At 40.1% G+C, this 11887-nt stretch overlaps 1 protein-coding gene across 1 annotated transcript; it reads right to left on the bottom strand.

The window, feature by feature from the left end:
- Nucleotides 1-6444: 6444 nt before the first annotated feature.
- Nucleotides 6445-7620, bottom strand: LOC109212442. The gene is made up of 2 exons (XM_019376095.1): nucleotides 7387-7620; nucleotides 6445-7326 (listed from the first exon to the last, which is right to left on the bottom strand). Exons 1-2 carry the CDS (start codon nucleotides 7618-7620, stop codon nucleotides 6445-6447), a joined length of 1116 nt encoding a protein of 371 aa, XP_019231640.1.
- Between the last annotated feature and the right edge of the window lie 4267 nt (nucleotides 7621-11887).

The following is an 11887-nucleotide window of genomic DNA, read 5'->3' as shown; positions in this document are numbered from 1 at the left end:
TGATGCAAGGATTGCATCTGATTAGCAATCGCACAATTGGAAAGGCCTTTTGCCATAAACGTATAAACTCTGTTATCCCACTCTAGATATAACACTGTAGATTTCTCAGGTTGAGATACCACTGGTACAATTGTGCTTTTAACTTCAATCATATTTGCAACACCTGATATTTCAGAGAAAGTTATGATTTTGATGAGGGAAAGCAAAAGGCTACAAACTTCTATAAGATTGTAAATGTAATCCTACCATGTTTGCAGTTTACAGAGTAGAACAATAAATACCGAGCTGGTACATTAAGCTCCCACTATGTGTAGGATCAGGGGCAGAGCTGAACCACAGTTGGTCTATTGTGTAAAGTCTGACTATCTTGGATTTCTAAAGGAATTTTTTCCACACCTTAAACTGGTAATATCTTGGCCATAAAAATTTCCCTATCAAATGAAATGAATAAAACAATAGCAAATCATAAGAAATGAAGTTTCTCACAGTGAAACGAAATGAAAGGTGGTCTTAGAGAAACATCTATAGATATGCAATAATGTTATTACCACCGGAATATAATAGCAAATGATTGGTGAGAAATGATCACTTTTTCTCTACAAAACGTGTTTGTTGAGTTCCTGATTATAAAACTTCACATCTGTGGTATACCTTTTTATAGCAGACCAAGTGAAGTCAATTAACATGTAGAACATTACAAAGAACGGACTTTTTCTCATTTGAAAGTCCATTAACCTACAACATTAACGTTATAATCACCGTAAAATTGTATATCTACCGAACAGAATACACCTGAACAGAAGAAAGAAGTAGCGGAAATTCCAGTACAACAAGAAAAAGAAAGAATAAGTAGGACAAAAGAGACGAAGAGACAAAATACCACGGACGAAAGAGACGAAGCTTGAGTTAAAGAAGGACAAAAGAAAACAACACGGGCGATTAGGAAAATTTGCAGTAAAGCTATTACTGTCAAATACGAAAGAATATTGTTGGATAAGAGATAGGCTCTTCCAGACTAAAGATTAGACTTATCATCCTGATTCAACTATGTAATACGAAATACACTCATCAAGTGGAAGAGATTTTTGTTTCCCTTTGATGATGGTGTCAGCAAATCGGTTCTTCAACATTGTAGCACATAACGCATTGCTCAGGGAAAGATTAATATTCATTTTTTTTTGATAAGGTAGAAAAGATCAATTTTCATAGGAGGATGTCAACCTATTTTCAGAAAACAGTTATCGGCAAGTTAAAATTGAGTTTATTTCGAGTAAAGAAATGAAATCCAGAAAGAGTGCAAGCAAGATACTCATTGTCACCACATGTAGCAGTAGAAGCATATGTTGACTTACTTGGTCTAGACCATGATCTTTTTCTTAATAAAGGCTACATCGACAACCTACATATTATGGACATAACGTCAATAAAGAACATTAACGCTTTATTGGGCATGCTATTGGACAAATATAAGAAAGTTTTGCAACCACCATGGTAGTATTGATCAGTTTTACATGAAAGTGATATCAAGGAGTTTGGATCAGTGCTAATGATCTTGATCTTGTTCTAGATTTCTTTCTGTTAGAAAATCTGAACTACAAAGTGTAACGACCCGACCGGACGTTTTACTTTTTAGAACTTCGTTCCCCTAAATAAAACTTCCCGCGCTTGATTTAGCTAATTTACGACTTGCCGGGGGTGGTTGGTTCGGGATTTGGAAGAGTTTGGGTTGATATAAGCCCACTTGAATCCTTAAGATTTTCTAAAAAGGGCAAGTTTGACTTTGGTCAACAATTCTTGAAAACGGACCCGGATCTATGTTTTGACGGTCCCGGAGGGTCTGTAGGAAAATATGGGACCTGGGCGTATGCCCGGAATCGAATTCCGAGGTCCCTAGCCCGAATAATGAATTTTTATTAGAAATTATTAAAATTAAAATTCCTAGGATTTAAAGAAACTAAATAATGATTGATCATATTGGTATCGGGCTCGTATGTTGGTTCCGGAGTTCAGTACAGGTCCAATATAACATTTAAGACTTGCTCTCAAAGTTTGGTGCCAATCCGAGTAGTCTAAGTGCGTTTCGGCTCGTTGGAAGTGAATTAAGAACTTGAAGTTCATAAGTTTGATTTAATTGGTTATAGGGGGTGATTCTTAGATTTAGTGTTGTTTCGGGCTATCCGAAGGTTCGAGCAAGTCCGTTTCATGATTTCAAACTTGTTGGTATGTTTGGGCGGGGCCCGGGAGCCCCGAGCGTCAATCGGACGAGGCTCGAGTGAAGTTGGAAAATTTGAGAAGTGTTGAAGCTTTAGCTCCAGCCGCATGTGCGAGACTGTAGAAGCGGTCGCAGCCTCGCAGATGCGGCCCAAGGCTGGCCAGGCCAAACCGCAGAAGCGGATGCGCAGAAACGGCTTCAAGACCGCAGAAGCGGTCCCAGACCGTTTAACCAATTCCGCAGATGCGGCCTCCCTCTCGCAGATGCGGTCCCCAAACCGCAGATGCGGAAATCGCTGAAATAGTAAGCTTCATTTAATATGAGCTCCATCCATTTTTAACCATTTGGCACACGGGTATTGAGCGATTTTGGAGCTCTTGAGAAGGGATTTCCACATAGCATCGTGAGGTAAGTTCATCCCCCATATTTCTAAGTTTAATACTCGAGTTTTGGGTAGAGTAACACCTAAAGATTTGGAGAAATCAAGGGGTTAGAGCAAAACCTAGGGTTTTGATAAAACTTAGATTTTACCACGAAATTGGTTATGAAACGAAGTAGAAATCATATATTATTGATCCTTAGGTTGCAAGGAACAACTATCTCCGAAAAATGTTGGAATCCGGGCACGTGGGCCCGGGGTTGGATTTTAGTGAACTTGTGTTTAAGGTTGGGGAATTGCTTTAATAGTTAGAATGCGATCTTGCAAGCTTGTGTTGACTATTTCCTACTTCATTTAACTAGTTTTGGATCGTTCAGCTCCAAATTGAGAGTTCGGGCTCGTTCTTGGTATTGAAAGTGTACTTTGGAGCGAGGTGAGTCTCCTATCTAACCTTGTAAGAGGGAATTGTCCCCATAGGTATAATAATTGAATAATTTGTCACTAAATGTGGGGGCTACGTACGCGCTTGGTCATGAGGGCCCGTGCGTAGCTACTATTATGCTTAAGTCCGGGTAGTTTAGGACCCTAAAGCATGTTTTATGTGATGTTCTTGTGACTCTATGATTTAATTCGAGACCTCTTAAATCTTGTTGAATATGATAAACGGGTCTTATAAGTGGAACACTATATTCTTGCCCTTTTAAATGATATTTTGTGAGTACTTGTTCTCCTGATGTCTGATCTTATCTGCCTGTTGATGTGTTTAAATACATTTGACCACGCCGCATGTATGATTCGCGAGAGGAGAAATAGATGCATCTATGGTCCGCGTCGTTCGACCCTCCGGCAGTGCACACTTTATTTTTTTTATGTTGGATCGGGCCGTACGACCTCGGCACTACTTGCGTATGCTTATTGACTGGTATATTGCCGTGGATGAAACCTTGTTATATGCCTTGAAATGAAATGAGTTAACTGTGATATCACCTGGTTAAGGGCTTGTTGCTTCATGCTATAAAATGTTATTTATTGTGTTATCCATGCTTAGTGTATCACCTATCATGTTATTTGACCCTAGTAAGTGTCATGTCGACCTCTCGTCTCTAGTTCTTCAAGATTAGACAGGATACTTACTGGGTACATATTGTTTATGTACTCATACTACGCTTCTGTACTTAAATGTACAGGATTTGAGGCAGGTACATCTGACTACCATGTTGGCGCATATCCTTGATCGCCCGAGATTCCACGGTGAGCTGCTCCCTTCCCATGTCGTTCAGCAGCCCGATGGAGTCTTTTTCTTTACTTTTGGCTATCTATTCTACCTCAGACAGTAGGATAATATTATTCTTTTGTATATTCTGCTAGCTGCCCACGCACTTGTGACACCAGGTCTTGGCACACACATTAGTAGACTATTCTTTTGGGATGTATAGCTATTTCTAAATGTTGATTATTATCGCATGCTTTAATTTCTATTTAAGAAAATTTCGCAATTGTTTTAGTAAGTAAAATGAGAATCTTATTAATATTTCCGCTTTGGCTTGCCCGACAATGATGTTGGGCGCCATCACGACTTGAGGTGAAATTGGGTCGTGACAACATGGTATCATAGCACTAGGTTCAAGTAGGTCTCACGAGTCATGGCTAAACCTAATAGAGTCTTGCGGATCGGTACAGAGATGTCTGTATTTATCTTCTAGAGGCTATAGGGTATTAGGAAACTATTCTTTATTCATTTCCTATCGTGCAATGGATGGTACACTAAGTTTCTCCCTTCTATTCTCTCACAGATGGTGAGGACTCGCACGGCAGATGTTCCCGACCCGGGAGGCGCCGCTCCCCCCGTTGCTAGAGGCCGAGGTAGAGGCCGGGGGAGGGCACCAGCCCGAGGTAGGGGACAAGGGCGTCCCAGAGCTATCCCACGTAGCACCACCAGCGGATCCGGCAGGAGATCCTACTATTGAGGAGCAGAGCGAGGTGCCCGCAGCTAAGCCTACCCCGACGGACTTTATGTCAACACCGGGTTTTCAGGAGATCATGGGTCGGATGCTACGGTTCATGGACACCATGACTCAGACTGGTTTATCTCCAGCGGATCCAGCTACATCACAGNTTTGTTACCATTCTCTTCACTCTCATACAACATTTAAATTCTGCATTTGTAAAGGTGCACATGCACAGACAATCACAATAACAACTTGAAATCTCTTATAGATAGACAAGATAGACAAGAAGAACATTGCCATTAATTGAGTAGCAAATTTACATTGTTTCAAGATTTAAGCCCAATAAAACATTGCTATTAGACAAGTAAATGTATGATCCGAAAACCTGTACCACTATCATAACATTTACTTGTCTAAAACCCTAGAACATAAACAAACATCATGTACTCGAATAGTCATGCAAAAAAAGAATTTTAATGTATATTACATTCATCATTTCTTGCTACACTACTCCCCCTTGCCCCTCCCCTTGCCTCTTCTAGCTTTGAGTTTGCCAATCTTTTTCTCTTTCACACCCAACAATTGAGCTGTTGTCATTGTTTCCTTCCCCTTCCAGGTAGTTTTCTTTGGGGAGTATGGCAGTTTTGTTGGTTGTGAGCTACCAGTGTGATCACCTGTGAATGATATCTTCCTAGTGCTAGAATTTTATTAATTCCTACGCTGAAGTCTAGTCTTAATATCAGACACAACCTTAGGCCTTAAGACTGGGTCAGCTTCTGCACCAAAGTGTGCTTGAATAAGCCTTCTTCTGGTCTGAATACTTTGAGTGTTGGAGTGCTGAGTTGGCATTTGAGTGTCCTGACTGGATTGCTGACTTGGCTGCTGAGTGTCATGACTGGATGGATGAGTTGGCTGCTGAGTGGTCTGACTGGATTGCTGATTTGGCTGCTGAGTGTCATGACTGGATGGTTGAGTTGGCTGCTGAGTGTTCTGACTGGATTGTTGGTCTTGTACTTTAAAACCTGGAGTAGGGACCATAAAAAATTCTGATTCTTGGTCTTTATTTGTCTGAGTGTGGTCTTGCACTTTCTTTTACTGTAATTATAATCAAATATATATGTTATCTTGTGAGTAAAAAAAATAGATTGTGAGTAAAAAAATAGACAACTTCTTTTATTATGATTTGGCTGGCCACAAAAACTGCAAGTCATCTGAAGACCCTTCCTAGATGTTGACCATTGTCCTTGACTTTTCCTAGCTTCATCCTTCTCTCTTGACCTTTTTAGTTTAGGTCTACCAACCATCTTTCCTAGTAGTGGTGGATCCATGGCTTGGTGTGGCTCAACTTTCCAGAATCGTCCACCTCTAACAGGCTGCAGTTTGTGTTGATACACCAACTGCCTGGCTTGTTTGGAATACCACCAGTGAATCCCAAGTGTTGGGTCTCGTTTCTTATATAAGAATGCCCTGATAGCATGAGCACAAGGGATTCCAAACAAGTCCCAAAGCCTGCATGTGCACCTTTGTTGCTCCAAAATTACTGTGTGTCTGTCTTCACCTTCACTTATTTCAAAACCCCTTTCTCCATTAAAATTTTCCTTGCACTTTGAAGCCATATCTCTATAATCATTGTATAACTCCATTGCATATGGGATGTATTCACCTCTCCAACTGTTAACTTCTTCTGCTCTATCCTTTAGTTGATTCATCACCTTCAATAGTTAATCAGTAACATAGTAAATCAATGTTAATCAACAGTATGAAATCAGTTACATAGTAATTAGTCAACAGTAGTAAATCAGTAGTTAAGTATTAAATCAGTAAACAAGCAGTTAGTCAAAGTAGTTAACTTCACCTTCACTCTTATATCCTCAAGCATCTACACTATTGGCTTATGTCTAGCTTTAAGAATCCAAGAGTTGAAGGAATAAGACATTTAAGTTCTCCATGAACCACTGCCAGGTTGTCTTTGTTTCCTTATCCACTACAGCCCAAGCTAGTGGATAAAAATGCTTGCAAGAATCTTGGGAACAAGCAACTAACAACATCCCTTTGCATTTGCCTTTTAAAAATGTTCCATCTAGACCTATAAAAGGTCTCAAACCTGCTTTGAATCCACTCTTGAGGGCTTGGAAACTGACATACATCCTCAAAAATCTTCTCTTACCTTCCTCCATTGCCTCCAATTTGTTGTACTCATCCAAGTAAGAACCCTCCAATTTCTCTAAAACCATTCTCTTTACCCTTTTTAACTTTGAGTCACTCACATTCAAACTAAATCTATCCTCTAAATCAACCTTCATCTCTTTAATCTTAAACTTAGGATTATTTTGAATCTTTCTCTTAAAATAATGTGTTAAAGCAACAGGAGTAGCTCTTTTGTTCTCAAAGACTTCACCACAGTCATGTTCATCCCTCCAAGTTTTTATCTTTACCCCTTGATCTTTGCCATCCTTAGAAATAAGACATTTAAAGGGACACCCTATCTGACACTTGTATCTAAGTCTTCTCTTATCACTCTTATCTACCTTAAGGCCCCTCTTATTAGACACAGCATAATAACCAATAACCTCCTTAGCTTCAGCAAGATCTTTGAAAGTCATACCCTTTTCCAATGTTTTATACCTATCAAGGTTGTTAGTTACCTCACACTTCTTCTGCCTCTCAAATAAACCTAGGGCATCACTATCATAATCACTATCAACACTTTCAATATCTGTATCATCTTCAGTACTATCACAGTTAGAAGCTACAACAACAGGTACACTATCTATTGCTGCTGTATACTGGGTAAATACAGGAACATTTACAGTATCATCCAGCAGGTCAACACCAAATAATTATACATTAGTGAAACCATCATTAATTAGGGCTTGAATCTTCTTAATCCCTCCATCCCCATCTAACAAAAAATACCTCCCAGAAGGGTCAAGAAATATCAGTTGTTGTATCTTAACATATCCTATCACTTCAGTGTAGTCTTTACACAAATCAATATAAGAGAGACGGTCTACTTCATAACCACCCAACACGTGCACATCACCCCCATAATTAAAATATAAGTTCACTTTATCCACCATCCTTCTGATAAAATCACATGCAACAACAATAAAAAAGGGCAAAATGGGACCACATCAGCAGTATAATACAAAGCGACAGTAAAAATATAAAGATATGAAACCCCACCATCAATTAAATATACAAATCGACAAAAACCATAGCTTTAATATGTAGGACCAATACGATAAGGACCACCAAAAACAAAAGTAACATAAAAAATTCTAGAAAGGTACAAAATATAGCTCACTAAACATAAAAACATCACATGCAGCAGACATAAACCTGTCAGTTCCCAAATATTCCCCAACCCTACAATTTAATAACTTTAAGCTGTAAATACTTACTTTAATCGAATAATAATGCAAGATATCGCTGGAAATCAAAGGTCTTCCTGTTTTGAGCGCACCAAATCGGACTAGACAATGAACCCTAACAAAGCCCTAAAATTGCCATTGATAGTTTAGATAGAAGAAATGAGAGAAATGGTAAAAAGTAAGAATTTTGTCGGTGGGTTTAGGGTTAAAAGACTGACCCATATGTAAAATAAATGGGTCGGATCGGTGTAATGGGTAAAAAAATACCCAAATATAATGTTAGCCCCACTGATCCACGTGGACAAATGAAATAAGGCCACATCAGTTAATGAGATGCACACATGGAATTCCATTAGTCGCGGGGGTAAATTTGAAATTAGAAATAACGTCCTATATATTTTCAGACGGATAGATGGACGGGGGGCTTTTATAAACCATTTACCATACGATAGGGATATTTTTGGCCCTTTTCCGTTTCACTAATTCTATAAAATTTAAGTTTTCTTTGTCATATCTAAAGTGCCTTCCCTGGTGCTTCTGCAAGTTGTGGTTTTGCAGGCTTTGTTTTGTCTACAGTTCTGATCTTGTTCTTCTTCTCGGTATATACAAAATGAAAAAAAAGTGTATCTTCGTGCATCTTCTAAAGTCAATCTTGGGGAATATGAGTGGATGTATAAACTTGATTAAAAAGATAAAATAAAGGATACAAGGTGCAATTTTGTGGGTTTTGAAGAAAGATGCCATCTTCTGTTCTATTGCACCAGTAGAGTAATCTACAGGTGTGAGAAACTATTGCGGAGATGTTGATCATGATGACTAATCATATAAACAAATGGTATTATGTCTAGGCCTCCTGCGATGATGGCTTTTGTGCAATTGAGATGACGAAGGCTCTCCTTCTCGCTACCTAAATACTATCAATCCTTCGTAAACCCTTTGAGCCGGTTACGCTTCTTTGGCTACCCTCTTTGGAACCCGGAAGTACAAGAAGAAAAGAAAAAGAACAGAAAAGAAAAGAAAAAGAAAAGAGAAAGAAAAGAAAAAAGAAAAAGAATAAAAAAGAGAGAAAAGAAAAGAAAAGAAAAACAAAACAACAAAAACAAATGTTTGCCTGAACTACGTTTGACTTGATTCCGAAAGGATACGTAGGCAGCCTCTCCCTGAGGTTCAGTCACACCAAAACAAAAATCCCAATTTCCCCAAAAGATGAAACTGGGGCAGATGATATAATGGTTCGGCCATAAATCCGCCGAAACGGTTCCAAAGTTGTAGTTCTGCCCAAAGTCCTTTTACCCCAAAACCTTGTCCAAGTCCTTTCGATCAATTGACAAAGGCATGGAAGTGGCAAACGTCATTGTTGGAATCTGATACAATTCAAATTGAGAGAAATAAAATGAGAGAGTCTTATCGGTGAAAACCTTCGGGCACCATAAGACGATGGTAAGTAGAGAAACTGAAAATGAGAGAGTCCGTTTAGTGAAAACTCGCAAAGAGCACTATCGGGCGACGGTGAGAAGAGGAATGAGAGAGGTCGATTGGCGAAAACCCGCAAAGGGCGTTGTCGGCCGAAAAGAAGACATCTCACCACTAAAAGAGTCCTGGCAAAGTTCCCTGGTTTTGAAATACGGATCAATGAGTTCACAAGAAGCTGGAAAGTTTGTGTGGGTCGGGCATCCAGTCCAAAAAGCATGTCATGTTCATTTGAAGCCAGCATGCACCCAAGATAAGTCCTCCTTTTCCCCTGAAAGGGACACTTCTCTTTAAAATCATATGCTTGCCTTTTGCATACTTTTTCTTTGAATCCCTTTCGGTTTAACTCTGATTCCGTAACTAGTACAAAGAAAAGGTGGCAGGACCGGCTTCACAGGGCTCCGCCTGGTCAGAGTCGAAGAAAATACCCAGCCTCAGCGAGTGCGTCAGGCCAATCCCGACTGACCATAGTGGTTGATGCTTTCAAAGCAAAAACATTGGAAAAGAAAGGAAGTCAAAGGCAAAGGTCCCAAGGGCAGAATAAAGTGAAAAGGCTAGAGCCCACACGGGCGAGTCATCATGAAGTCCTAAGGTTGAACCCGGTCGGTTTGAAAAGAGATTCACCCTCAAGGCAAACGAGCAGCAAAGTTCTCAACGGAAATGGGGTCGGGATCAAGCAATTGAGATGATCAAGGCCACAAAACCAACCACCGTTTCAAACTAACAAATCGTTCTTTGTTGAAAACAGGTCTAATTCAAAGCAACCGTGCAAGAAGCAGGTGCAATCCAAAAGGAAATGAAATGCGCAAGCGCTGACAGCTTTGGCACAGGAAAACGACCAAAAAGGAAGTTTCTCCCCAAATTCATTCATGCGTTTTGCTAAATAAAAAGGAAAACATATAAAGAGGAAAACAAAAGAAAAAGAAAGAAGAAAAAAAATAAAAATGAAAATCCCAAAAGAAAAACAAATCATGGTAGCATAGGATCCCATTCCTTAAATATCCGGCCAAAAACTGAGATCTCCCGGCCAAAAAACCAAGGAGCCTTTCTTTCAAAATCCGGCCAAAAAACCGGGATCTCCCGGCCAAAAAACCGAGGAGCCTTTTCTTTCCAAATCCCGGCCAAAAATCGAGGATCTCCCGGCCAAAAAATCGAGGAGCTTTTTCTTTCCAAATCCCGGCCAAAAAACCGAGGATCTCCCGGCCAAAACACAAGGAGCTTTTTCTTTCCAAATCCCGGCCAAAAACCGAGACATTCCGGCCAAAAACCCGAGGAGCTTTTTCTTTCCAAATCCCGGCCAAAAAACGAGGATCTCCGGACAAAACACCGAGGAGCTTTCTTTCCAAATTCCGGCCAAAAAACCGAGGATCTCCCGGCCAAAAACCGAGGAACCTTTTTCTCTCCAAATCCCGGCCAAAAGACCGAAGATCTCCCGGCCAAAAAACCGAGGAGCCTTTTCTTTCCAAATCCCGGCCAAAAAACCGAGGATCTCCCGGCCAAAAAACCGAGGAGCTTTTTCTTTCCAAATCCCGGCAAAAAACCGAGGAGATTTTTCTTCCCAAATTCCGGCCAAAAAACCGAGGAGCTTTTTCTTTCCTAATCCCGGCCAAAAAAAACCGAGGAGCTTTTTTCTTTCCAAATCCCGGCCAAAAAACCGAGGATCTCCCTACACAATCCTGATTTAATTGCTTAGATATGTGTCACAACTAACTCACGAAATTTTCCTAGTGAAAACTAGGGCAGAAAATTTCGTTCGTTTGTTTGTTTTGGTATCTTAAGCAGGTTGACCTCAAGACATAGGGTGCGAGATGACCGATGGAATGAGTCTCAATCCAGAATAAAGAAAAGAGGAAAAGAACAAAAAGAAATGAACTCGAATGTGAAGCAAACAAAGGTGTGAACTGCTCAAAATTTGATTAAAGTCATAAGCCCGCCGATCCCGCATTGACCCAATGCTGCAGAAAGAAACAACACCTACAACTTGCGAGCATCAAGATTCAGATCGGAGTCCACGGTAAAATCAGCTAAGACTCAAGATCAAGTTTCAAGAGATTTATAGATAGGAATCTTGTAACTCATAGTTGATAGGCATAGCTAGCTTAGCTTTGATTTTCCTTTTGGTGTAATAAGGAGGTCAGCAAGCAGTAGCCGCAACAACAGCAGTGAAATCACGGCTCCTGGTAGTCCCAGCTACCAAACCTTCCAGAACTACAGTGACCTGATTCCTTTATAGCCAAGGATATGTAGGCAACCTTTGAAGCAGGGTTCAGTCAGGCGGTTTTCAAAAAATGCTTCTCATGGAGTGCTGAGCAGGCAAAAATCTTTCATGATGCTCATTTATCTTTGCCCGAAAACCCTTCGTGTCTTCGAGCAAAGAGGGGCAGTTGTGAGCACGTGATTTTTGCCACGCTTAAATTACTCCTATAAATTCCTTAGAATTAGGATTTTTCTTTATTATTTGAATTAACTGCATGATTTTGTGCCTTGTTTGCATTTTTGTGTG

The sequence above is a fragment of the Nicotiana attenuata genome, unplaced genomic scaffold (assembly GCF_001879085.1).
Source record: "Nicotiana attenuata strain UT unplaced genomic scaffold, NIATTr2, whole genome shotgun sequence".
In the NCBI taxonomy this organism is placed as follows: domain Eukaryota; kingdom Viridiplantae; phylum Streptophyta; class Magnoliopsida; order Solanales; family Solanaceae; genus Nicotiana; species Nicotiana attenuata.
Note: the sequence above shows the minus strand (reverse complement) of the source record. Positions and strands in the feature narration are given on the sequence as shown.

Coding starts and splice junctions, on each gene's coding strand:
- LOC109212442 (XM_019376095.1), bottom strand. CDS start 7,620: ATGGTGGATAAAGTGAACTTATATTTTAATTATGGGGGTGATGTGCAC. Junction 7,327..7,386: donor TTAATGATGGTTTCACTAAT/GTATAATTATTT, acceptor GTATTTACCCAG/TATACAGCAGCAATAGATAG.